Source organism: Pristis pectinata, chromosome 8 (assembly GCF_009764475.1).
Source record: "Pristis pectinata isolate sPriPec2 chromosome 8, sPriPec2.1.pri, whole genome shotgun sequence".
NCBI classification, from domain to species: Eukaryota; Metazoa; Chordata; class Chondrichthyes; order Rhinopristiformes; family Pristidae; genus Pristis; species Pristis pectinata.
In genome coordinates this window covers 77,503,496-77,530,235 of record NC_067412.1, presented here as the reverse complement: position 1 = coordinate 77,530,235, position 26,740 = coordinate 77,503,496, and the positions used below count along the sequence as shown (strand labels likewise).

Genomic DNA, 26,740 nt, shown 5'->3' with positions numbered 1-26,740 from the left:
CAATTATTTACATGCTATATTTTAATGACTTCAATATAGGGACCAAATTTGCAAACAATACAAAGGTCAATACAAAAGATAAATGGGAAAACAATCTGCAAAGACATTAGGCAAATTGAGTGTTCAAAGATTTAGCAGATTGAGTAATGTGTTGGAAATGAGATTATTCACTTTGGGAAGGGTAGAAATGCTGAATGTTGCTTAATTCAAGGCTACAGAATGCGGCTTAAGTGTGAACTTGTATGTAAAACACATTAACAGGTTCAGCAGGTAATTAGGCAAATTAAATGTTGGCCTTTATTGGAAATGGAATGGAGTATAAAGGTAGGGAAATTACCCTGGAGAGAGAATAGAGGATATTCACCAGGCTGTTGCCTCAAATGGAAGACCTTCATTTCAGGGAGAGATTGTTTCTCTGGAACAGGAGGCTGAGGGTTAACCTGGTAGAAGTATAGAGAGGCATAAGGTTGATAATCAATCTCTCTTCTCTCCTTTCCCCCCCCCCCCCCCCCCCCCAAACATGGTAGGATTATCAAAGAAGTCTGAACAGTTTTATGGTAGAAGTTGAAGATTTAAAGGGGATCTTGGGGTAAGTTTTTTTGCACAAAGAGTGGTTAATCTCTGGAAAGTGGTATTAGAAGAGATGGTGGAATCAGACATTTACACAAACACTTAAATAGGCAAGGCATAGAAGGATATGGTCCTAATGCAGGAAAATGAGAAAATGGTAGATGGGCAAAAAAGTTGGCATGGATGTGCTGGGCTGAAGGGCCTGTTTCTGTGCTCTACAACTGTACAGGGCGTTACAGTCATAGTCTTACAACATACAGATGGACTCTTTGGTCCAATATGTCTGTACCAGCCATCAAGCCTTCTGTGCCTTAAGTGTTCATCTAAATACTTAAATGTGAGAGTACATACCACTCCCCTCCCAGGCAGTGAGTTCCAGGTTTCAATCATCCACTGGGTTGATCTTGTTTTCCCTCAAGTCCCTAATCACAGACACTTCTGCTAAGATGGAAAACTTCCCACTATCTATTATGCCCCTTTAGCATACCTCAGTCAAGTCCTCCTTCAGCCTTGTCCTCTCCAAAGAAAACGAGCCCAGCCTATCTAGTCTCTCCTTGGTGTTGAAACACTTCATCCCAGGCAATATTCTCTGCACCCTCTCCAGTGCAATTACATCTTACCTATAGCATTGTGATCAATATTCCTATAGTATAGTTCCTATAGTACTGTACTCCAGCTGTGGCCTATCTAATTCTATACAGTTGTACTATTATTTTCCCCCTGCTTTTAGTCTGGTCTGGCTATTGAATCTTCCAGCATGTGCTCCAGGTTACTGTTCTCTTTATACAACCCCTGATTTATCTTGACATCCAGAGTTGCCTTGCCCTTCATCATTATAGGAATATACTGACTCTGAATACTCTCATTGATTACCTCCTACTGATCGTCTGCAAGTAACTGCTGCTGGTCCACTTTTGCCAGATCGTGTTTTAATTGGTCTTCCCCCTAAATCAGGCCCTTAACGCCTTCCCCTAATTCAGGCCTTTAATGTCTAGTCCATCCTTTATATAAGCTGGAATGCTGAGTTGCCACTGCCCGTTTTTCAAACACTTCCCCGTGATATTGTTTCCATCATATTCCCTTATCTTCATCATTGCACTCTGTACCCCAGCCTTTCTGGTCAGACTCTTACGTTAAAATGGATGTAGTCCAGTTTTGCGTTCCTCCCACTTGCATTCCTAATTAGTGAGACCCCGCAATGGGAATGTTGCATACGGATTTGGTCTCCTTATTTACGGAGAAGGACCACTAGGTTCACTCCTGAAATGAAAGACTTGTCTTTGAGGAATAGTTGAGCAACTTGTGCCTATGTTAATTGGAGTTCAGAAGAATGAGAAGTGACCCTATTGAAATGTGGGATTCTGAGGTGGTGACAAAGATAGGTGAGATGTTTCCTCTTGTAGGAGAATCTAGGGCACTTTCAGAATAAGGGTTCCTCCGTTTCAAACGGAATGAGGAACAATTTCTTCTCACAAAAGCGTGACAAAGTTGGAAATCTCTGCCTCGAGTCGTAGAGACCAAATTGTTGAATATAGTTGAGGCCAGGATAGACAGGTTTTATTTGGCTTCCATTGGAATGAGGGTTTAGGGAAGGACTGGAAAGTGGATTTGGGCATAGATCGAATCGGGCCTCCGTCTATTCCTTGTGTCCCTCTTACGCATTGCCACCATTATCTATCAGTTAACTATTGATTTTGAGCCCAATGTGGATAACTAAGCCTTTGCTCTTCAAACCTGAACCCCTGTCATTCAAGTCAACCGTTCTGTAGTTCAGTTTCCATCACTTAGAGCAAAACGATTAGGGTGAAATATCATCCGCTTGGAATGTTAACTTTTAATGCGTTCTCCACAGATGCCGCCTGAACTACTGAGTAAATGCAGTACTTTCCATTTTTATTAATAATACGTTCTCGCTAATACATTTCTTTCCCATTTTGAAATAGATATAATTGCAATAACTATTATGCATCTCTATTCAAATAGAAAATTATTCATTATCCACTTGTCATTATGTAAGCGCTCAGCCACATGCGCATGCGTGATTCCACCTAGTGCAAAGAAATTGGACAAGACGCGAGCCAACTATTCCCTTTTACTATTGGATGGTTTAACTGCCACTCTAAAAGGGGCGTGTGAATATCCTTTCCCCATTGGTTGGGAGGTTTTCTTGCAGCCACCACTCCTTGCTCTGTCCGTGTCGTTTCATTATATGATTGTCAGTCGCTGTGCGAAAGGCTCCACCCATATGTCGAGCATGTACTTCGCAACAAACGTAATTAAAAACAGACGGGAGTCTACCCATTTGAAAGTGCATAAGTATAGTAATCTGACCTATCTTGTCTGTGTGGGAAGCAACGCATCGTATTATTAAAAGGAAGTGGCAGAAGAAGTGAATTCTGAACTTACAATCGCTTTTGGTGGGGGGGAAATGAGACAAAATTGCAGTGTGCCTGCATTCTTGAACAAGTTATGGACCTTGGTGGAAGACCCAGGGACGGATGATCTAATCTCCTGGAGTCGAGTAAGTAATACAGGTTGATAGTATGGATTGTATACTAATGGTTGTAAACCAGATTAGACTTTTTAATCAACAGTTTATAATATCTGATTTTTAGTTCATCATAAAATAATGCACGGAAAACGGCGTGACTTGGGGCTCAAAATGTTTTAATGTAAACATCTTACGGTTTCGGAATGCCAGTGAATTATCTGTTGATAGATAAGGTTTTAGACTGTTAATTATGCTTCTGTAATTTCGGTTTTAGATTTGTTCCCTTCACATTTGTACTGCTCAATATTTACATATATCGGGGGGAAAAAGTATAACGTGCCTCTGAAGTAGGAATATTTCTTCTTGACGGTGAGAGTATGCGACACGAAAAAATACATATTTTCAGTTTTTGAAGCAAGTCTAGTTTTATTCTTCGCGAAAATGATTTTTTTCAGAATATTTATTGCATCAGAATTTTACTATTCCTATCACCTACTACTGAGATCGCGAATCAACATTGCAAGTAGAACATATAGTAAGAACTCAAGTTGAATATGTTTGTTTTTTATCAATATTGTTAACGGGGGTGCACACCCGTTGCACAGTCCAGGCCTTTGGGTAGCTCCCAAACCTGTGTCGCACTTAAAATAAAACATTGCAATGTAATTCCTGACGTGTGGCGTAGAAAGAATATAAATGCGGTGGGTATTGCAGAGTTTAGAAACAGTTCGTTGAACCAGTCCGTTTTATTATTTATTTATTCATGAATTATTTGCCTTCCTCTGTCTACAATAAGGGTGTCTCTCAAAAAAAACAGATGGATCGACTGGGGTGAAGGTCCCTGTCTCCACGTGGGCGCTGCCTACTGCCACGCCCCCGGTTCCTGGTTGGCTACTGGGTTGCCGCTGCTCTGTGCTGATTAGGTGGCAGGTATTTTTAGAACCAGACGTGCTCTCCGTGTCGGGGCGGTGATTGGCTGTCGTGCAGTGTTTTGTTCAGGCACTCTGCTGAGCACGTGTGTGGTGGGGCAGGGAGGGGAGGCAGGAGCAACATGGCCTCCTTTCCGAAAAGGAGGTGTTGGAGTGTGTGCTTTGTTTTTATTTTGAAAACAAACTTTATGTATGTGCACACACGCACACAAGAGAAACAGTGCAAAAACTTTTTTTTGCATTCTTAATGTCATTTGGCCAATACATTCAGTCGTGTTAACAGTTGTGTAAACCATAGCACCAGTGCTACTCATGTGGTCCCCATGGGGTGATGCACCCTTTCAGTGTTGGAGCGGCTTCCCCACCTGGTTCAGCTCCTTCATGTCTGCTGGTGGAAGAACTCTAGGCTGTGGTGCTTCCTCAGAGCCTTTTGCATTGGCTGCGCCAAGCTTAAGTGCATCCCTCAGCATGTACTCCTGCAGCCTGGAATGTGCCATTCAGCAGCATTCTCTTATGGACATCTTATTGTGCTGGAAGACCAACAGGTTTCAAGTGTGTGCTTTATATGTCCGTGCAAGGGATGTGGACCTTGCTGTAATTGCAACTGAATGAGTGATTTAAGAGTCAACTACTTTGGTAGGTCTGAATCATATACAAGTCGGACTGGATAAAAGTAGATTAAAAGTTGAAAACCTTGCAGATGATAAATCTGAAACGAAAACAGAAAATAATGGAAATCTTCAGCAGGGCAGGGATCATCTGTGCAGAGGAAACAGTAATGTTTCAGGTTGATAATCTTGCAGTTCCTATGAAAGACCATCTTGGTATTGGTTTATTATTGTCACATACTGAGGTACAGTGGAAAAACTTGCATACTGTTTGTACAGATCAATTCACTACACAGTGCATTGAGGTAGTACAGGGTAAAGACAATAAGAGTACAGATTAAAGTGTCACAGCTACAGGGAAGTGCATTGCAGGTAGACAGTAAGGTGCAAGGTCATAACAAGGTAGATTGTGAGGTCAAGAGTCTACCTCATATAAGGCAACCGTTCAATAGTCTTATCACTGTGGGTTAGAAGCTGTCCTTGAGCCTAGTGGTCTGTGTCCTCAGACTCCTGTGTCTTCTGCCTGATGGGAGAGGAGAGAAGAGAATGACCTGGGTGGGTGTGGTCTTTGATTATTCTGGCTGCATCGTGAGGCAGCGAGAAGTATAGACATGGAGGGGAGGCTGGTTTCCATGATGTGCTGGGCTGTGTCCACAACTCTCTGCAGTTTCTTGAGGTCCTGGGCAGAGCGGTTGCCATACCAAGCCATGATGCATCTAGATAGGATGCTTTCTATGGTGCATCTATAAAAATTGGTGAGCGTCAAAGGGGACATGCTGAATTTCTTTAGCCTCCTGAAGAATTAGAGGTGCTGGTGAGCTTTCTTGGCTGTGATGTCTGTGGTTGGACCAGGACAGGCTATTGGTGATGTTCACTCCTTGGAAATTGATCTCAACACCATTGATGTAGATAGGTGTATGTACACTGCCCCCTTTCCTGAAGTCAATGACCAGCTCATCTTCCCACTGATATTACCTGACCTGAATATTTCAGGGATGGTAGATTTCCATCTCTGAAGGATATTAGTGAACTAGATCAGTTCATGATTACTTTTAAGGAAACCAACTTTTTTAAATTTACAAATTTTATTTAATTACTTGAATTTTAATTCCCCAGCTGGCCAATTTTAATAAATGGATGCAACAAAGATGAATAAAACTTGCATGTATGGGGAAATGAAACTAGAATGATCTGTGTAGTGCCAAGCAGGAGAAAGAGGTAGTTAAATGGCAAAAGTGATTTGAGTGGGAGCAGAGCAGAGGTGCAGTGAGAGAAATGAGACATAAGAGGTGTAGACTGTACAGATAGCTAAAGGGGATTGGTTTACAAAAAGTCTGAGAAATTGCAAGGCCTTGCAGTCTGGTGGAAGAAAAAATATGCACACTCACTGTTAGTGATTTGACTGGGAAGTTTGTGGCTGGGGTGGATGGCCCAATCCCAAAACATTCCACACCCCTTCCCTCAGATGTTTTCTTGGTTTAAATTTGGCCAGTTGTTATGGTCTGTTGATTTATTAAACTATATCAAATGCCCCATATGAATCACTCCATGTGACTATTCTGTCTACAGAAACATAATTCTCTAGATACAGATGTTGAAAGAAACTACATTTTCTTTTATTAGTATGTGGAGAGTTACAGTGATAAATCACATTTCTAATTTAAATTTGGACATCTCAGAACACTATTTATTGTGTCTGTATTTTTCATACCAATCAAGCTCAATGCAACACACTTTATGGTTTTATGTTTGTATGACTCCTTTATGCTGTTCTAAGGATATAAAATTGAACTCCTAGCTGTTTGTTTAGATGGTAATTTAAGATAAATAATGGTTTTTAGTTTCTTGACTGTTAGTTATCCTTCAAATAACCCATAACTGTTCATTTAACGGGACTGCAGTAAGTTTTTAAAGGGAGAACAAGAAATATCACCTGGTGAGCTAGATGCCTAAGAGTCAAGACTTCTCAAATAGCAGATTATTGAAACTTTACTGTAGCTCAAAAATTCAGCTACCTAGTCTTCACAGTGACCACCGATCTTTTGAAGGATGAAAAAAAATCAATGTTCACATCAGAAAAGCTGCTACTGTCTTTGGCAGACAAACTAATGAACATGGAGCAACACCAGGCTCACCATCAAGATCAACATGCTAGTGACAAAAGCTTACACACTTAGTATCCTCATGTATGCCATGGAAACATGGGCAACTGAGGCACACCCAGAGTAAAAATCAATCAGTTTCCGCTATTGCTGCTTACACTGCATACTTAAAATAAAGTGGCAATGTAGAGACACCATTGCAGAGGTTCTTCAGTGCACAGATCTGCTACATGCAGCAGGCTTAGTAAAACAGAAATGATTATGCTGGTTAGGCCATCTGAGCAAATAAGATGGTGGCCAGATTCCCAAGGGTGTGCTGTGCAAAGTCTTCAGAGGGAACAAGAGCAACAGGATATCACAAGCTTTGCTGTAAGGTTACCTGCTAGAGATATACGAAGGTATTGGAATTAATTGTGAACAATAGGGAACCCTGATAAATGATTGGAACAAATGGTGTCATCTCCAGTGGGTCATCAAAGTCCATGACACAACCTGGCTCCAACAAAGAGAAAAAAGTTGCAAGAAGCACATGGTTTTTGAATTACCTAATTATGCCACATATGCTTGCAACCACTGCCATAGAACATGCAAATATTGGATTGGCATGTTTAATCACATAAAACATTTCAACCCAGCTCACAGACGGTTTGCAATATCCACTACCTTCTGCAGATTCATAAACTGTGAAGTGGTTTCGGTTGTACTGAGGGCCTGGCACATACTAATTAAATCCAGATCCTTTCCTTCACTTTCATGCTCTTAATGTTTTGAATATTCATTTTATGAATTGCCCTTTCTATAATAAAGGTAATTTTGCTGTTCAAATCTGGTAATAAACTCATTGGCATCCAAATTCTAAGATACTGACTGCTATATATTGAGAGTACCTAATTTAACAATCTACTGCATTAATAATGATGCTTTTCTATACACTGAACGTTGAACAATACTTGTTCAGTTGAATAATGGCCATTGTTGGAGTGGTCAATGTTAGAGTGGGACCTTGAGGCCTTGGCTTAAGAGGCTTCGGTGAGAAGAGGCGGAGGAAGTGAGTAGAGGCTAAGGTGAGGTTCTGGTAAGGTCTCTTTATTTCTTTGTTATCGCATAGTTAGAGCAGTGGGAATGACAGGGCCGTAGTATGCTCCTTTTGCAGGATGTGGGAAGTCAGGGAGTCCTCCAGCGTCCCTTATGACTACACCTACACCTGTGAGAAGTGCATCTGGCTGCAGCTCCTTGCAGACTGTGTTAAGGAACTGGAGCTGAATGAACTCCGGATCATTTGGGAAACTAAGGAAATGGTAGACAGGAGTTATCAGGAGGCAGTCACACATAATTTGCAGGATGCAGGTAGCTGGGTGACTGTCAGGAGAGGGAAAGGGAATAGGCAGTCAGTGCAGGGCACCCCTGTGGCCGTTCCTCTCGATAACAAGTATATCATATTGGATACTGTATTGGGGGGGGATGAACTACCAGGGGAAAGCCACAGTGGCTAGGTCTGTGGCTCAGAAGGGAAGGGGGGAGAAGAGGAGTACAGTAGTGATAGGGCATTCATTGGTTGGGGGAACAGATAGGAAATTCTGTGGACGAGAAGGAGATTCCCAGATGGTATGTTGCCTTTCAGGTACCAGAGTCAGAGAATTCTCAGATCGAGTCCACAGCATTTTTAAGGGGGAAGGTGAGCAGCCAGAAGTCATGGTACATGTTGATCTGCATAACGATATGACAATGATGTAGATAGGAAGAGGGATGAGGTCCTGAAAAGGGAATAGAGGGAGTTAGGAAGAAAGCTAAAAAGCAGGACCTCAAGGGTAGCAATCTCTGGATTGCTGCCAGTGCCATGTGCCAGTGAGGGTAAGAATAGGAAGATGAATGTGTGGCTGAAGTGTTGGTGCAGGGCTTCAGATTTGTGGATCATTGGGATCTCTTCTGGGGAAGGGATGGGTGAGATGGCCTTGGTGAGTACGATTAAGGAAAACCTCAAGGTGTATGTGAGGAACAGGAGGATGACAGGAGGAACAGGGTAGGACCACTCGGGGATAAAGGGGGAAACGTCCCTGGAAGGGGGTGGGGGGGAAGTGGCATTGCTAATCAGAGATAGTATCACAGCTGCAGAAAGGGAGGACGTCATGATGTGGTGGAGGGATCGTCTACAGAGTCAGTGTGGGTGGAAGTCAGAAACAGGAAGGGAGCAATCACTCTATTGGGAGTATTCTATAAACCCCCCAGTAGCCACTAGGACACTGAGAAGATAAGTAGGCAGATTTTAGGAAGGTGCAAAAATAACAGGGTTGTTGTCATGGGTGACTTCAACTTCCCTAATATTGATTGGCACCTCCTTAGTGCAAAAGGTTTAGATGGGGCAGAATTTGTTAGGTGTGTTCAGGAAGGATTCCTAACACAGTATGTGGACGGGCCGACTAGATGAGAGGCCATACTGGATCTAGTACTAGGCAATGAACCTGGTCAGGTGACAGACCTCTCAGTGGGCGAGCATTTCTGAGATAGTGACCACAACTCCCTGACCTTTTGCATAGCCCTGGACAGAGATAGGAGCAGGTGATATGGGAGAGTTTTTAATTGGGGGAGGGCTAATTACAATAGTATTAGGTAGGAACTTGGGAGCGTAAATTGGGATCACATGCTTTCAGGGAAATGCACAGCAGAAATGTGGAGGCTGTTTAGGGAACAGATAGGTTTGTCCCACTGAGACAGAGAAAGGATGGTGGAATAAAGGAACCACGGTTGACAAGAGAGGTGAAACATTTAGTCAAGAGGGAGAAGGAAGGAAAGCATACTTAAGGTTTAGGAAGCAAAAATCAGGCAGGGCTCTTGAGAATTATAAGGCATCCAGGAAGGAGCTTAAGAAGGGACTTAGAGCTGGAAGGGGACATGAGAAGGCATTGGCAACTAGGATCAAGGAAAACCTCAAGGTGTATGTAAGGAACAGGAGGATGACTCGACTGAGAGTAGGACTGCTCAGGGATAAAGGGGGAAACATGCCTGGAGGTAGGGGAGGTCCTTAATGAATACTTTGCTTCACTGTTCACTAGGGAGAGAGGCTTTGATGAATGTGAAGTCAGTGTAGAATAGGCTAATGTGCTAGAGCATGTTGAGGTTAAGAAAGAGGCAGTGTTGGAGCTTCTGAAAAAGATTAGGATAGATTGGGGGCATAGTGGACAATGAGGAAGGCTATCAAAGCCTGCAAAGTGATCTGGACCAGCTGGGAAAATGGGCTGAAAAATGGCAGATGGAATTTAATGCAGACAAGTGTGAGGTGATGCACTTTGGGAGGACAAACTAGGGTAAGACTTATACAGTGAATGGTAGGGCACTGAGGTGTGTGGTAGAACAAAGGGATCTGGGAATACAGATCCATAATTCCTTGAAAGTGGCATCGCAGGTAGATAGGGTCATAAAGAGAGCTTTTGCACATTGGCCTTCATAAATCAGGGCATTGAGTACAGGAGTTGGAATGTTATGTGAAGTTGTATAAGACATTGGTGAGGCCAAATTTAGAGTATTGTGTGCAGTTCTGGTCACCTACCTACAGAAAAGATATCAATCAGCTTGAAAGAGTGCAGAGAAAGGTTACATGGATGTTGCCGGGACTTGAGCACCTGAGTTACAGAGATAGGTTGAACAGATTTAAGGCTTTATTTCCTGGAGCGCAGGAGAATGAGGGGGATCTTGTAGAAGCATACAAAATTATGAGGGGTATAGATAGGGTGAATGCATGCAGGGTTTTTCCCCTTGGGTTGGGTGAGACTAGAACTAGAGGTCATAGGTTTAGGGTGAAAGGTGAAATATTTAAGGGGAATCTGAGGGGGAGCTATTTCACTCAGAGGGTGGTGTGAATGGTGGAATGAGCTGCCAGCAGAAGTGGTGGATGCGGGTTCAGTTGTAACATTTAAGAGAAGTTTGGATAGGTGCATGAATGAGAGAGGTATGGAGGGCTATTGTCCAGGTGCAGGCAGATGGGACTGGGCAGAAAACCAAGCCAGCATTGCTGCAGTGCTCTATGACTATAAGTCCCCAGGGCTGGATGGGATATAACCCAGGTTACTGCAGGAAGCGAGGGAAAAGATTGCTGGGGTGTTGACAATGATAATTATGTCCTCCCTGGCCATAGGAGTGGTACCAGAGGATTGGAGGATGGCATATGTTGTTGTTTAACAAAGGTAATAGGGATAATCCTGGGAATTATAGACCAGTGAGTCTTACATAAGTGGTGGGCAAACTATTGGAGAGGATTCTTAGGGACAGGATTTGCGACCATTTGGAGAAGCATAGTCAGTATGGTTTTGTGAGGGGCAGGTCGTGCCTCACAAGCCTAATTTGAATTTTTCGAGGAGGTGATAAAACAAATTGATGAAGGTAGAGTGGTGGACTTTAGTAAGACCTTTGACAAGGTTCCCCATGGTAGGCTCATCCAGAAAGTCCTGAGGCATGGCATCCATGGAGACTTGGCTGCGTGGATTCGGAATTGGTTTCCCCACAGAAGGTAGAGGGTGGGAGTAGATGAAGAGTATTCTGCCTAGAGATTGGTGACCAGTGGTGTTCCGCAGGGATCTGTTCTGGGACCCCTGCTCTTTGTGATTTTTATAAATGATTTGGCTGAGGAAGTGGAGGGATGTCTTGGTAAGTTTGCAGATGACACGAAGGTTGGAGGTGTTGTGGAGAGTGTAGAAGGTTGTCATAGGTTACAATGGGATATAGACAGGATGCAGAGTTGGGTGGAGAGGTGGTAGATGGAGTTCAATCTGGACAAGTGTGAAGTGATACACTTTGGAAGATTGAACTTGAAGGTAGAGTACAAGGTTAATGGCAGGATTCTTAGCAGTGTGGAGGAACAGAGGGATCTTGGGGTCCAAGTCCATAGATTCCTCAAAGATGCCATGCAAATTGATAGAGGCCGTATGGTGTGCTGGCCTTCATTAGTCAGGGGATTGAGTTCAAGAGCCGCGAGGTAATGTTGTAACTCTATAAGACTCCAGTTAGACCACACTTGGGAGTATTGTGTTCAGTTCTGGTCGCCTCATTATAGGAAGGATGTGGAAGCTTTAGAGAGGGTGCAGAGGAGATTTACCAGGATTAGAGAACATGCCTTATGAGAAAAGGTTGAGTGAGCTAGGGCTTTTCTCTTTGGAGTGACGCAGGATGAGAGGCGACTTGATAGAGGTGTATAAGATTATGAGGGGCATAGATAGAGTGGATAGCCAGCACCTTTTCCCCAGGGTGGCAATGGCCAGTACCAGAACACATCAGTTTAAGGTCAGAGGAGGAAAGTTTAGAGGAGACGTCAGGTAGGTTTTTTTACACAGAGTGGTGGGTGCCTGGAACGCACTGCTGGGATGGTGGTAGAGGTTGATACAATAGGGACATTTAAAAGGTTCTTGGATAGGCATATGGATGTAAGAAAAATAGAGGGTTATGGGCTGTGTAGGAAGGAAGGGTTAGATTGATCATACAGTAGGTTTATCTAAGCTGAAGAGCCTGTACTGTGCTGTACTGTTCTATGTTCTAATTAGCTGAAAATGACAACTAGTTTGGGCCTACGTGCGCTGTGTCTATTGCATTTGTGCAATTAAGGTTGTCAAAAGTGTTATTTGCAGCTGTACTGTATTTCCTGTTTCTATCCATCAGTTCTTGGATGTACAGCCATTCCTTCTGGAATTGCTGTCAGTTCAGCAGGGAATGAAATAAGGTGACTCAAAACTGCAACGTTGACATGAAATTGTAGCCTACTAATACAGTTTGTCGCTCCGAATTTGAAATGCCTGAGTAAATTTATATTACAGTATTATTAATGCCCAGGCAAGAAATAATCAAAATTATACCACATTCAAAATGCATGTATTGTGGCTGCTGGAAATCTGAAAAAAAAACAACATGCTGCAAATATTTTGATATTTGTACATCAGTGGAGAGAGGAATATAGGATTAATCCAGTTTCAACAAAGAGTAAGAAGGCTTGAAGGAATGTTAAGCCTACCCTCTTCTCTACAAAGACTGACTAACCTCCTGAATGTTTCCATAATCTTCAAAAGGATTCAATGTTAGTTTAGATTTTCATTTTTCCACTATTGCATATGATCATATGGAATCACTAACACCAAACAGAAAATTAAATCTTCTTTAAAGGGTACTTTTTTTTAATTCACAGGACATGGGCCTCACTGCCATTGACAACATTTGTCATCCATCCCTAATTGTTCTTGAACTGATTGCCTTGCTAGACCATTTTAGAGGACATTTAAGAGGCAACTACATTTCTGGAGGTCTTTCCTAAGGTACATTGGTAAACAGATGGGTTTTTACTATTGTCCCACACATTACTTTTTTTAAAAAATTAATTTAAATTCTCAGCTGCCATTGCAGGATTTGAATTCAATCTCTGGATCATGTCCTGGTCTGGATCACTGGTACCTTAAGCACCACACTTCCTTATTGTAAGTTATTGTTCCACATATGTCTCAATTCCAGGATACCCTAATGGATACACCAAGTTGGGTGCAGCAATGGGGAACCATTGAGTGTTCAGGCCATGTTCTGAAGTTTTTAGCAGAGGGCCAAAGGTTTGTTCCTTGGCTGGAGATGACAGGAGTTTGTACATTGTTGGAACAAAAAATGTGCCACCTGTACTCATTCTGAAGGCCAGGTCTGAGGGGACCAGCTGCTCTTCTTTGTGTGTGTGTGAGAGTGAGATTTTCAGGGTGGAGGGGCAGTGACTGAGATTGCAATTGTCATTATGTTTTTGGGGATTGGACTGGCAGAATCATTGTTCAGAGGATCACATTTCTGAAGTGACATGGAAAAAATTAGAAATTATTGTACGTTACTCCAGGAAAAAATTGTTTTCTGCTGTGACTAGCATGGATGCAAACTGCAGCATTAAAACAGAAGAAAATCATAGTTGGGACTTTATTTACAGAATTTTGTGTGTATTGATAAGGAACAATGATACTGTGAAGACCAATAATATAGAATCACACGGTTACTTTATAGGGGTGGTCACTGCTTCAACAAGCACTGAATGACTGGTTCTTAAAGTCTCATAAATTCTAATGGATTTCCCCAGGACTTTGAGGAGTTAATACTAAATGACTTTTTCTTTTTGAGCAAAGTTAGAGGACAGGGAGGTAATTGGTCTCATTCACTTGGTCAGGAAAGTCTTGAGATTAATTGAGAAGAGATAATGCAGAGCAGAGGGTAGTGTGGAAGGGGACAGGGAGGGTGGGGACAGATAAAAGGAGGTGACTAATATGGGGAAGTTTTCTCTAATGGATCCCCATAAAATCAAAGGACTATGTCAACGAGGTAGCGTGGTGGGGATGGAGGGAGACCTTCCATGTTAAAAGAAACAAACAAGACATGGCACGTAGCACGTTACATCAAGACAATTTGCAGTCTGGCTGCTGAATCCTTTGAATGATTTTGAAAGTACTGCCACCCAATGATAGTGTGGGGAAACTGCATGCAAACAAAGATGCTGATTTGAGTTTGGAATTAATTTTCAATGTGATCTTGTTCAATGGGCCTTTTAACATAGGGCAGTAGGTGCTGATATATGGCTGGCAGTTTCATAAGAATGAGGTGACAGCTGACAATTCACTAACTTGCAGGACGAAGTCAGGACTAAGCTGGAGGTGAGATGCTTGCTTATCTCACCTCCCGCCTTGCTGCTGGACTTGGCACTGAGTCCCGTCACAAAGTACAAATGCCCTGAGTTGAAGGACTGGAGGTACTTCGTATCTGTCCCCTGGCTTTGTGTCTGGGATTTGTAGCACGGGGGTTACTGACCTTCATGGGAAAGATAATTGTAGTGAAGTGGTTTGTCTTTATTTTATTTTGCTTAATCTTCATGTCTGTAATTAACTTCCAACACTTAGTGTTTTAACTTAATTATTTTACAAATTTTATTATTTATATCCTGTTGAACATTTTTTTAACCACCTTATATTGAATGCCATGAATCCTTAAGTGCTGCTTGTCTTAACCAGATACAATTGTGGTAGTGCACACAAATTCACTAATTTCATAGTTGTACCCTAAAAATAAAGTGAGATACTTTGTAAAAGTGTCTTGCTATAGCATAGTATATTCTGTGTCTAAATCTTTTTTTGCATCATATCCATTCCATTTAATTTGCATATGCCTCTAAAGTCAAAGTCGAGTTTATTGTCATATGCATACACAAATTTTACAAAAGTTGTACACAATTTTGACAAGAAAGAAAACAATTAGAACAAAAAAACATCCATTGTAGTGCAAAGTGGTCATGGTGTTGGTAAACTGTATTGATTAGGGTTGTGCAGGTTGGCTCAAGAACCATGATGTATTGGGCTGAGTCCACTACTCCCTGCAGCTTCTTACCAGTGAATTTCAATGGATTTTGATGTGGGATTTCTCCAAAAGCATCATGAACCAGGCTTTCAGTTACTTCAGGACTACAAAAATTGAACAGATAAAGAAGCACATAATATTAATGCAGCTAATTGTATGAACTTTATAGGCTCGGTTTTGTCCACGGGATGTAGTTTACATGAAATTGGTGTACCCTCTGATTAAGCATATATCCACAATCTAATGTACATCAAGCTGGTAACTGGATTTTTGAAAAAGCCAAACATAAAAAGTAAAAGCAGGATTGGGCTGTTTGCTCCTGTGTACCTGCTTCATGAATGAAACTAGCTGATTCTACTTGCTGTCCAGTTCCCTGTCTGATCCCCAAGGTACCACCGATACTATCTGCACAAAATCCTTCACATCCACAGCAGGATAAACCAACCAGTATTGGTGTCCTCTCCCAGACCAACATCACCAGCACGGAGGTGCTAATTACGCTCGTCAGCTCTGATTGGCTGGTTACATCATTTGTATGTCTAGCACCAGGCTTCTGAAAAAGGCATTCTATTCCAAGTCCCATCATGGCAGGAGAGTACCAGGATGATGAAATGCTTCAATGATGTTCTCCAGTCCTCCTTGGAAAAAATTGTAACATCCCCACTGCCCCTGACCCATGACCACTCATAATAGAGAAGGACGTTCATGGATGGCACCGCAAATCCCGAGTCCCTCCAAGGAAACCCAGTGAAAACAGAGGAAGGAGTGCATCAGCTCTCAAACTATCCAGATGACATCTTGACTTCCATCTGTTCCTGTCCATATGCCAAAGCTAGCTGAACACACAATGTAAAATTTTCTCTTCACTGCTGCTCTTTGGACAAATTGTTTGCTTATACACATAGCAGCTTGGGTGTCTTTATTCGTTCCATCGTGTACTATCTGAATTGAATCACACAGCTTGCTGTCTTGCAGCACATGTCTGTGTTACCCCAGTTGGGAGCTTAGCAGCCAGTGCTCTGTGTTACAGTTCAGGCTTGGCATCTAAATTTCAGACTTTTATCAAGCAACATGTCTCAGTTTCTTCTCTCATCCACTCGCTAAGATACTGGTGGATAGCAGTTGTTGATACTACAAGCAAAAGTTTATTTGTTAAAAACAACTTGCAGAAGGCCAGGCAGGGTTTCTCTGCAGTGTACTTACTCCACAGAAGCAGGTAGCTACTGGCATGTTCCACTTCAAGACAACGTATTAATAACACAGAGAACAGTTGGTCACATGCTACAATTCTTAAACTAGTACCAACCAGAGTTACATACAAGCATCTACCGTGAAATGGAGGGGTTGCGTTCTTAGAAAACTATCTGTATTGCGCTTTTTTTCTAATGCAAAACACAATTCCCATTGAATCCCAGGAGTTGGTGGTGTGTTTCTGCATGATGTTTTTCTCTTAACAGTAATGATGAATACTGCAGCTGCTTCAGGGGTAGGGGTGGGGGTGGGGGGGCACTTAAAGAGATTTGCTTGGAAACTGACAAGGAAAGCTCTGAAGTGGCCAACAGCTGCGTCTGAAGATGTAAGAGAATGCAGATGCTTATCAACTCCCAGCCTTCAGTTTGAATGGAGTCACACACTTTTAAACACATATCAAATATAGGTAAGACAATTTAAGGATACAACTGAAAAAAGACAGTGGTTGTTTAGGTTTACGATTTGCACTTAAAGTTGCTGGCCTGATTCAGATGTCTTGAGGGTAAATAATATGGAAAACTCCTGGGTAGTGGTGAACCACTAGACAGCAAAGTGCACCTTAAAAAAAAAGCAACGTTACCTGTGCATGCATCAAGAAATGCGAGTTGTAATATATAAAACCAGACAAAATTTATTGTTTCTTTTGCAGTTTGTGATTACTTAATTTTTTCCCCACATAAATTCTATAAGAGCGATTTTACTCCATAGCTTAGATTTTTGGGCAGTGATTTGTGAATTCCATTAGGGTGAACTTTCATTACCTGAATGGCCGTAATGTGAGGTTTACAGTGTGTGACACAATCACATACAAGTAGCAAAGAAATGTTGAACCTGAAATGTATGACTTGATATGTCGAAGTGGAGTGCCTTCTGTGGGAATTGGATTTGGTATCTGTGATGAGATTATTGACTTGGTGTGAGTATGATTGCTAATCAACATGATTTATTCTCGCAGAATGGCGCCTGTTTTCAAGTGTCCAATGAAAGGCGCTTCGCTAAGGAGATCCTTCCCATGTACTTCAAGCACAATAATATGGCAAGCTTTGTCAGACAACTCAACATGTGTAAGTCCATTATATTATGTTGTTGGTGTGGGAAGGGGCTGTAATGAGGATTAATTTTTTTAAAACTAAAAACTGGAATACATTTTCCTTAATCTTGAAAGTTTCTTTAATCCCATGCAACAAAACAATTGAATTTAACAGGAAGATTATGGGCTTAATGATGACACTTGATGGAGGTTGATTCCATTGCTGTTGGCTTTCTACCAAGTGGTCAACAGTGCTGTTTGTTAACACTGCGCTTATCAGAAGGCCATTGAACCTATACTGGTTGTTTAGAAAGCTGGAATGGTCAATGTGCTGAAGGAAGACATGAATACATGTTGGAAAGTCACATTCACATGATCAAAGGATTACATTTGGGCAAGTGCATATATTGAGCAGTATTCAGCTTTTGCATTTAATACTGAGAGAGGGAAAAGCTGTCTGGAGGAAGTGCTGGATTAGGATAGTTGTTCAGAGCAAGCAGCAGGGAAACCAAGGATATAAACTAACTAAATTCAGGAGAGAATGAAACCAAGAGAATGGGCCAAAAGCTGGCAAATGGGGCATCTTGGTTGGCATGGACCAGTTGGGCCGAAGTGCCTGTTTCTTTGCTCTGACTCTATGAAAACAGGAGGATAAGAACTAGAGAGAGTGGAGAATGATTATGAGTGCTGAGGCCTTGGCCGTTTTGGGATGTTATTTGGAATCATTGTGAAAGGCACAGAGTTGAAAAAGGAATAATCATGGTGTAGTGTCTCATCTACTTATACACAAGCTGCAACGTAAACACAAAGAACACGGCATGTTTCACTAGGACAAAAATACGGGAGCTGCACAGAAACATCGGGCTGTATGAGAGCACCTGTGTAGATGGACAGAACTGGGACCGTTGGAATTAGCTGAAGAGCAGGATTCTAACAGTAAGACCAAGGAATTTGATCTGAATGCTCTTATCAAATTTGTTTCTTTTCGGAAATTTGTTTGCCAAGGTTAGTAACCTCACCCTCGTATAGTGGGGGTATTGCAGGTGTATGAGATCTGGAGGTCTGAAACTGGCTTAGAACCTTTGCATTAGGGGATGCAGTACTGTTGCAGCTTAATGCGAGTCCTACTTTATTAAAGAAAAGCGTAGTCTGAAGCTGTAACTTGGAGTAAGAAAATTGTTTATTGACTGTTTAATGTTACCACTTTAGGACCATTGGTGTTTAAGAATATCAATAGCTAAGAGGGTAGGTAAATGAACTGTTGCTGCAACACATGTAGTTTGCAGGAAGTGGAGGCATGTAGAACTGAATCTGATCCTGTTTAATACTTCATTCATACTTTCCATTGAAAGCAATTAGCCGTGGGAGTAACAAGAAAAATGGCAGATAATTGAAACAGGAAGTGCCAGAAATGCAGGAAGAACCTGATGTTAGTGTTACAGGTGAATCAGAACTGTAATGATGAAAAGTCATCAACCTGCAACATTACCTTTGTTTCCCTCTCCACATATGCTGCCTGACCTGCTGAATATTTCTGGCATTCTATGTTTTTACTTCAGCTGTGGGATTAATCGTTTCAATTCCTTTTCCTTTTGTGGTTTCTCTTCACCTTCCTCCACTCACTGCCCCTTCTCCCTGAGCTGGGTGGTGTGGGAAGGGTCATGACTTAAAAAAAACTTTTATCATCAGCATTTTTAAATTTCTTTAATTCTTTTATAACAGATGGCTTTCACAAAGTGGTTCACATAGGTGTAGGCCTACCCCGAGAGTTGGATGATGTAATCGAGTTTCAACACCCACATTTCAGACAAGGAGAGCCTCAGTTACTGGACAACATTAAAAGGAAGGTGAGTGTTGCTCATTGGTGGGTTATGGTTAACTCTGAACTTTTTTTTAATGTAGATCAGTTTACTGTCAAATAGCATTATGGGTATATTACAGCTTTCTGATCTCAACTTTGATTTCCACAGTTTCAGATAATCAGCCATTTGACTCCTGTATCGCACATTTCCAGCATTCTTTTCTCCTCCTCTGGTAAACCCTAATTACATTCATCTTGTCCCTATTTACAACTCCCCCAGATGCACCTTTTGTTATTCATCTGCCAGTTTTTCAGCAATGTGTGTCATTCAGTTTCTCCTGGTTTCCACTCTTCCTTCGACCTTCCCATTTTCTATGCAAATTGGAAATATTAAAAACTAAACAAGTTTTAAGTCTGATGAAAGGTTTACCAACCTGATTTGTTAATTCCGTTTCACTTTTCAAAAATGCTGCCTGGCCTGCTGAGTGTTTCCAGCATTTTCTGTTTTTATTTCAAATTTCCGGCAACATTGAAGTGAAGCCAAATATAAATCAACATTGTATTGCTTGCATGAAAAGATGAGTAATCATAGGTCATTTGTTAGTTAATTTCAATTTATTTCTTATCACTATTTCTAATATGACAAATAGCAAACTTACTATTCACTTCACAAACTGGCAATTCCTGAGACTAGCTAACAGTTGCATTTTATGTCCAGCCTACTATCTACCTCTTGATTTCAGTGGGGATTGTAGGCCTCTGAATGCCATTTTACTTTAATGTTTTTGAATAGCTTCTAAATGTTTTGTATTTTTAATAATTTTTGTATCATTAACTTGCTGTGTATTCATGTATTTTAATAGTTTTTAAATATCTCTGCCACTTTTAAGAGCATCTAAGCTTCTTAAAATCAACAACTATGCAAAACATCCAATTTTCCTTCAGTCAAAGGTGTTCTCGGGTTGTGGCCTCTGCACTGTGCGCCTGAAACCATGCAAAGTATAACCTGGTGGCAGGCAGGACCTGCACAATATGATCCATTAGTGTATTATATATCTTGCATTACATATTCCAAATGAAGGTTGTTTAAGCAAATTAGAAAAGAACAAATTTCACTAGATTGTGAAACAGCAAAGGGCTTTATAAACCTTCTGCAATTCATAGCAAATCTAGATTAATTGATCTATTGTGTCATTGCATGTGAGCAATCAGGACTATATATAATGCTTAGTTTGAGTGCTTAGGGATAAAAGGCTCACGTCGACCAGGGCATGCAGATGTAATCTTGTGTCCATTTTAAAGTCATGGATTTTGTCTTTAATACAGCCTACTTTAATTTTGTATCATTGTTTATAGTATTATAACAAAATGTGTGCGGGGATGTAAAGTATGATGGAGGGTAAAATTTTCTCAGGCCAAGCTGAGAGAAGGCAAAGTGAGGTGCTACTAAACTACCGTTGGCAGATTGGGATGTACATATGGCTTAAGAGAGAAAAAGAAACATCAGCTAAAGGCAGCATTGTACCTAGTGGAAGAGCACATTGTTTTAATCATTTGTACGAAGTGTGGCCAGTTTGCAATCTGGTCAGCATCTAGTTAGATAACACCGCTGATAGTGTAGTAGGTATGAAAGGACCACCTTCATAGATGTTAACTGGACAGTAGAAGGGGCGATTCTGCATTCCTCTCTCTCCTTGGACAGAGAGAGGAAAGTTCATTAGAGTCTTGCTCCTGATTTCTGCTAGAAAATGAACAAACATTGATACTGGGTATGGACAAATCAGGCTTGCACTGCTTCCACAGTGGACAGATAGTCTACTGGCACTGAGGTTTTCAGTGTATTAATGGCCATTTGAACAAGGTACTTGTAGAACCATATAGCAGCATTAGCCACACCTTTAGTTGTGGGGCAAGGGAGAAAATAGAAAATGGGTACATTTAAGCCTGCCACGGTGATGCAGCAGTTGACACTGTTGCCTCACAACTCTAGGTGCTTCCTGATCTCGGATGCTATCTGTGTGGAATTTATATGTTCTTCCTGTCAACATGTGGGTTTCCGCCAAGTGCTTCCTGTTTTCTCCCACATCTTAAAGACCTACTGCTAGGTTAATTGGCTACTGAAAGTTACCTCTTACTGTAGGTTAATGGCAAAAGAATCAAAGGGGAGTTGATGCGCACATTAAAGAAAATAAGCTGCTGGGTTTCAGGGAAGTTAGAGGGGAAATGGGACCTGATCAGTCAAATGGCCTCCTTTTGTGTTGTAATAAGTAATCAAAGGGGACTGTAAGTACCCTGATAAAGATTAAAGCATAAATGAACAAAGTGAAAGCATAACTTGCAAAATCTCCAGTTAGTGTACAGTAACCAGCTTGATCCACAATACCATTGTTTGGAATTTTAGATGCACAGACAACTAAAGCAGTAGAAGCAAATTCATAACATGTGACTTTTGTCCTTGAAATTTAAGGTTTCTGTAAGCCGAGTTGACGATCTTAAACTGAAACAGCAAGAGGTGTTGAAAATCCTGTCAGAGGTTCGTCAGATGAAAGGAAAACATGACTTGGCTGATGGCATGATTCTGGCAATTAAAAGGTTTACATTTTAAAATTTTGATAGTTTCTGACGTAAAGTATAAGTGTTGATTGTCTTTTAAGGAACTGAACTGTCTGCAGATGGGATTTCCCAGCATAAGTAGAATAGTCCTTTTTGCTTTTCCTTTGTAATATGGATACAAGAATTATGAAATATATGGTGCATCCTCAGTCCTGTTTGACCCTATCTCTGGGTTCAGCAGCCGATGGTTCTAGAGCCATTTAAGGCTCTTTGTGAAACAATATGTGACTCCCAGTCCTTTGTAGCACTGTAAGAGCAGCTTCTGTCCTGTTTGAATCCAGGCCATGCTAACTGCTTGAGTTGCAGGTTTGACAACATTTCCTGGTGAACTATAGGATTGTCCCAAATCCTATAATGGAGCAATCCTTGAGGTTGTCAGGCACAAGCATATGGAAGCCAGGAGGAACACTGGAGCCCAGAGAGTGGTGGTAGGACTTTCCTCTCTGCTTCTTCAAACCCTACTATGCACCCAGGTCCCTGGGGCCCACCCAATGCCAGACCTGCATCCCGCGACCACAGATTCTAAGGCCAAGACTTCATTCTTCATTTTAGTCAATAAAAAAACAAAAATGAGCAAAAGAAAGTCTTAATTGCAGGAAATACAAATGTAAAGTAACAGTTAAGCTCAAAACAGGATGGTTGCTTATCCCTCTTGCATGGGTGCTTCCCACTGAAATGCTTAGCAAGCTAGTATTGCCAGAGGTTTGACATTTCACGGTGACAAGGCCTCAAAGAAATATGCAACTCTGAATATATTACGTTTTAGTCTATGTATTTTGGGTAAGTTGATGGAGGATGGTTAAATGAGGCTTGCAATGCGGACTTGTCTGTTTTCACAGGGAAAATGAGGCATTGTGGAAGGAGCTATCAACCCTGAAACAGAAGCAGCTCCAGCAGCACAAAGTTATTCGGAAGGTGCGTCATTGTTTGTATTAACTAAATGATGTTAGCTCGTTTACTACTCGATCCAGTACTCAGTTGTACTTTTATATTGAAAGGAAGTTTTATAGGTGTGTGCAACCAGTCTGCTTTTGTGTGAGACCTTTTTTTTTGTACATTTAATAAGTTTTCAGTGTTGTAATATTTCATCCTGCACTGTTTTGACCAGAAACTGAAATGGACTAGTACAAAATTCCCATAGCAGTTAGAGTTGGCTAGAGGCAGGGTATCTAATAGTGAATGAACGCCTTATCTAGTTTCGCAAAGCCCTGTAGAAGGTGCAAGTTGGGAGTGAGATGGAATATTCCTCTCTTGGCTGGTTGCAGTGCCAACACTCAAAAAAAAAAGGACATAGCTGCCTGCTTATTTGGCATTTTAGCCACTGGCTTAAGTACACATTTACCTCCATCAATGATGTACCATATCTATCATAAATACTATGGGATCTACTGCACCAACTCACCAAGGCTAATTTGGTAGCATCTCCTAAATCTGTGATTGATACCATTTAGAATGTCTGAGACAGAAAATAATATGAACAGCATCAGCTCTAAGTTCTCCAGCTAGGCACTTCATTCTTGACTTGTACACACATTGTTTTTCTTTTACTGTTGTGGTGTCACAGTTGTGGAACCCATTATCTAATAATGTTGTGAGCACACCTTCAAATTATAGACTTAAGCTGTTTAAGAAGGCAGTCCACCAACATCATTCCCTTGAGAGTAATTAGGGATGGGCAATAAATGTTAGTCCTGGCTGCAATTAAGGTCAGTCATGAGCCTGTGCTGTGTTCACCTGGGTTTCTATAATAAACTTCTCTGCTTGGGCTTTGGCAACAGGAGTTGGGGCAGAAGTTGCTGTCCAATGTCTCCTGGTTGGTAAATGTACCTCTGCAGAGTTTGAAGTTGACTGTGATGCCAAACAAGGTTCAAAGCTTTTTGAATGTTTGCTACCTATGCTCAACATGAAGAGTGACCACTCGAATGAGGGTCAGAAAGGGGTCTGGCATCTGTGAAATCATATCCCAAAATGTCATTGTTTTCACTGGTGGATGAGGGGTGAAAGCGAAGTCGAGTTTATATCCACATAAGGATTGTTGCAAAGCATATGAAATGCGTTCTATTAATATTAATGATATTACAAGCATTTTCAAGTCTCTTTTTATACCAACCCTTCATGTTCTTTGACCATTTAAAAGTACACCACTTCACTTTTTTTTACCAAAGTCAATGACTTCTCTTTACAACATTTCATTTCATTTACCATGTCTCTGCCTATTCATTGGAGAAGCTGGCATAGTCCTCCTTGGAGCAGAGAAGGCTAAGGGAAGATTTCAGGGTAATGTTCAAAATTATGGATTTATTTGGCAAATATATATTTGGCAAAGTCTAGGGAGAAATGAGGAAAAATTCAGTTGTGATTCATTGTGGTCTGAACTACTTAAAAAGGTGGAAGCAATAACTTTCAAAAGGGAGGGAGAATTTGCTGAGCTCTGGGGGCAAGCAAGAGACTGAAGCTTAATGGGCAGCTCTTAGAGATCTGGCACAGACATCTTTTTGTGCTATGTGACTGTAATATATTCATATTCCCCATGTATTCTTATCTGCAGATCATCCACTTTATTGCTACTATGGTACAGTCAAACAGCATGCCTGGAATCAAGAGAAAAATGTGAGTATTGTTACACTGGATTCTTGTTTGCTGGTGTTGAAGTTGTGAATTTTTAAAAATTCACAGGCAGAAAGGGAGGTGAGGACTGAACGTGTTCCTTGGTCTGCTTTTTGTCCCCTTCTTGACTGACTGTTGTCAGAGAACAGATAGCTGTTCCTTTTAGGCCGCCTCCACCATAAGTGCTGTGTGCCTAGGGAACTGGAGGGTCAAAGGTACCTTTTAACCTTTCCTCCTGTCCTGTGCTTACCTGTCTTGTGCTTTATCACCTTTGCTCTTGCAGAGGCAGTGATTCTGTTGTTGAAGTGTGCGTTCACAATCTCAGCTTTGGCATCGCTGCATAGTTAGTGTGTGATGGCAGAGTTTTGAACCGTGGGTGGTAATCGTAGTCAAGCCTGATTCATTTCTCCCTGACGTCCAAAGGTATGAGGGGGTCATTGGAAAGCTGTTGTATCCCTGACTCTCTTTCTTCCTAACATAGAGACCTGGAGGCCAATTGCTATAAGACTGTGCCATCTTACTCACATTTCAAGAACTGAATCTGGGACTTCTGTTTGAATGAGTTCCATATTGGGCCCCACACATTTAGATATCATGGAACCTTAACCTCTTCTTTTTCATGTTGGTTTAATGAACAAAAAACTATTATGCAAAAGATTGTGAAATGCAGATTTAATATTCCATTGTTCAGTCTGTTTCTTGAATAAACATATATATGTTCTCATACTCACTGAAAGGTTGCACAATTTTTTTGAAATTCATTTTTTGGGATCTGGATGTCACTGGAAAATCCATAAATGGCCGCATCTAACTACACTTAGGAAAGTGGTGGTGAACTGCATTCTTGAACCACTGCAATCCTTCTGGTGAAGGTGCACCCACATAGTGTTAATGGGGAGGGAGTTCCAGGATTTGAACCCAGTAACAATGATGGAATGTAGATATATTTCCAGGTCAGAAAAATGCGTGTCTTGGAGGGGAACATGCAGGTGGTGGTGTTCCTGTTCACCCGAAGCCCTTGGTCTTGTGGAGGTCGCAGGTTTGGGAAGTGCTTATGAGACTAGGCAAATGATTGCATTGCATTGTGCAGCTGATGCACATTGCAACCTCTGTCCACCATTGATAGAGGGGTTACCAATCAAGTGAACTGCTTTGTCCCGGAGTTTGTTGAGTTTCTTGAGAGTTAATTGACAGACTTTCGGTATTCAGGAGGGTGCCCAAGCTCTGACCTGCTTTTGTTGGGTAGATGCCAAATTGTAACTACTTGGATAGCTTGTCTAGAGTCGCAGCTGGTTCTGAAGTGCAAGTCTTCAGTGCTACAATGAGATGTGGTCTGGCCCCGTAGCCTTTACTGTATCCAGTGTTCTAAACTCGTGATATCATGTGCAAAGAATTGAATTGGCTGAAGTGGTTGCTGTGATGGTGGGGATCTAAAGAGAGAGTTGAGATGGAGTACTAATTCAACAATTCTGACTGATCTATATATTAATGGTTTTAAAACAACATTGTAGTTCACTTTAATGCTGTTTATGAAAGTCCCATACCATGAAGGTTTTCAAGTTCATAACACTACATCATGGCTTTGTCAAGGGCATAACACTAAGTCAGCATGGCTTTGTCAAGGGCAGGTCCTGTCTTATGAGCCTGATTGAATTTTTTGAGGATGTGACGAAGCACATCGATGAAGGGAGAGCAGTAGATGTAGCGTATATGGATTTCAGCAAGGCGTTTGATAAGGTACCCCATGCAAGGCTTATGGAGAAGGTGAGGAGATATGGGATCCAAGGGGACATTGCAGGGTGGATCCAGAACTGGCTGGCCCACAGAAGGCAAAGAGTGGTTGTTGAAGGGTCATATTCTGAGTGGAGGTCATTGACCAGTGGTGTACCTCAGGGATCTGTACTGGGACCCTTACTCTTTGTAATTTTTATAAACGACCTGAATGAGGAAATGGAGGGGTGGGTTAGTAAGGTTGCGAATGACACGAAGGTTGGGGGTGTTGTGGATAGTTTGGAGGGCTGTCAGAGGTTACATAGGGATATAGATAGGATGCAGAGTTGGGCTGAGAAGTGGCAGATGCAGTTCAACCCAGATAAGTGTGAAATGGTTCATTTTGGTAGGTCAAATATGTTGGCAGAATATAGTCTTAATGGTAGGACTCTTGGCAGTGTGGAGGATCAGAGGGATCTTGGGGTCCGAGTCCATAGGACGTTCAAAGTGGCTGCGCAGGTTGACTCTGTGGTTAAGAAGGCATGTGGTGCATTGTTCTTCATCAATCGGGGAATTGAATTTAGGAGCTGAGAGGTATTGTTGCAGCTATATAGGACCCTGGTCAGACCCCACTTGGAGTATTGTGCTCAGTTCTGGTGGCCTCACTACAGGAAAGATGTGGAAG

General features: G+C 41.6%; 1 protein-coding gene across 1 annotated transcript in view; it reads left to right on the top strand.

Annotated features, from left to right (window-relative positions):
• Positions 1-2,804: 2,804 nt before the first annotated feature.
• Positions 2,805-26,740, top strand: part of LOC127573504 (heat shock factor protein-like) — a 28,423-nt gene continuing 4,487 nt past the window's right edge. Inside the window, exons 1-6 of the mRNA XM_052021791.1 lie at positions 2,805-3,091; positions 17,250-17,358; positions 19,047-19,171; positions 21,593-21,717; positions 22,578-22,653; positions 24,287-24,348. Of these exons, the coding sequence (XP_051877751.1) occupies positions 2,999-3,091; positions 17,250-17,358; positions 19,047-19,171; positions 21,593-21,717; positions 22,578-22,653; positions 24,287-24,348 (590 nt within the window). The 5' untranslated portion in view covers positions 2,805-2,998. The remainder of the gene's footprint in view (positions 3,092-17,249; positions 17,359-19,046; positions 19,172-21,592; positions 21,718-22,577; positions 22,654-24,286; positions 24,349-26,740) is intronic.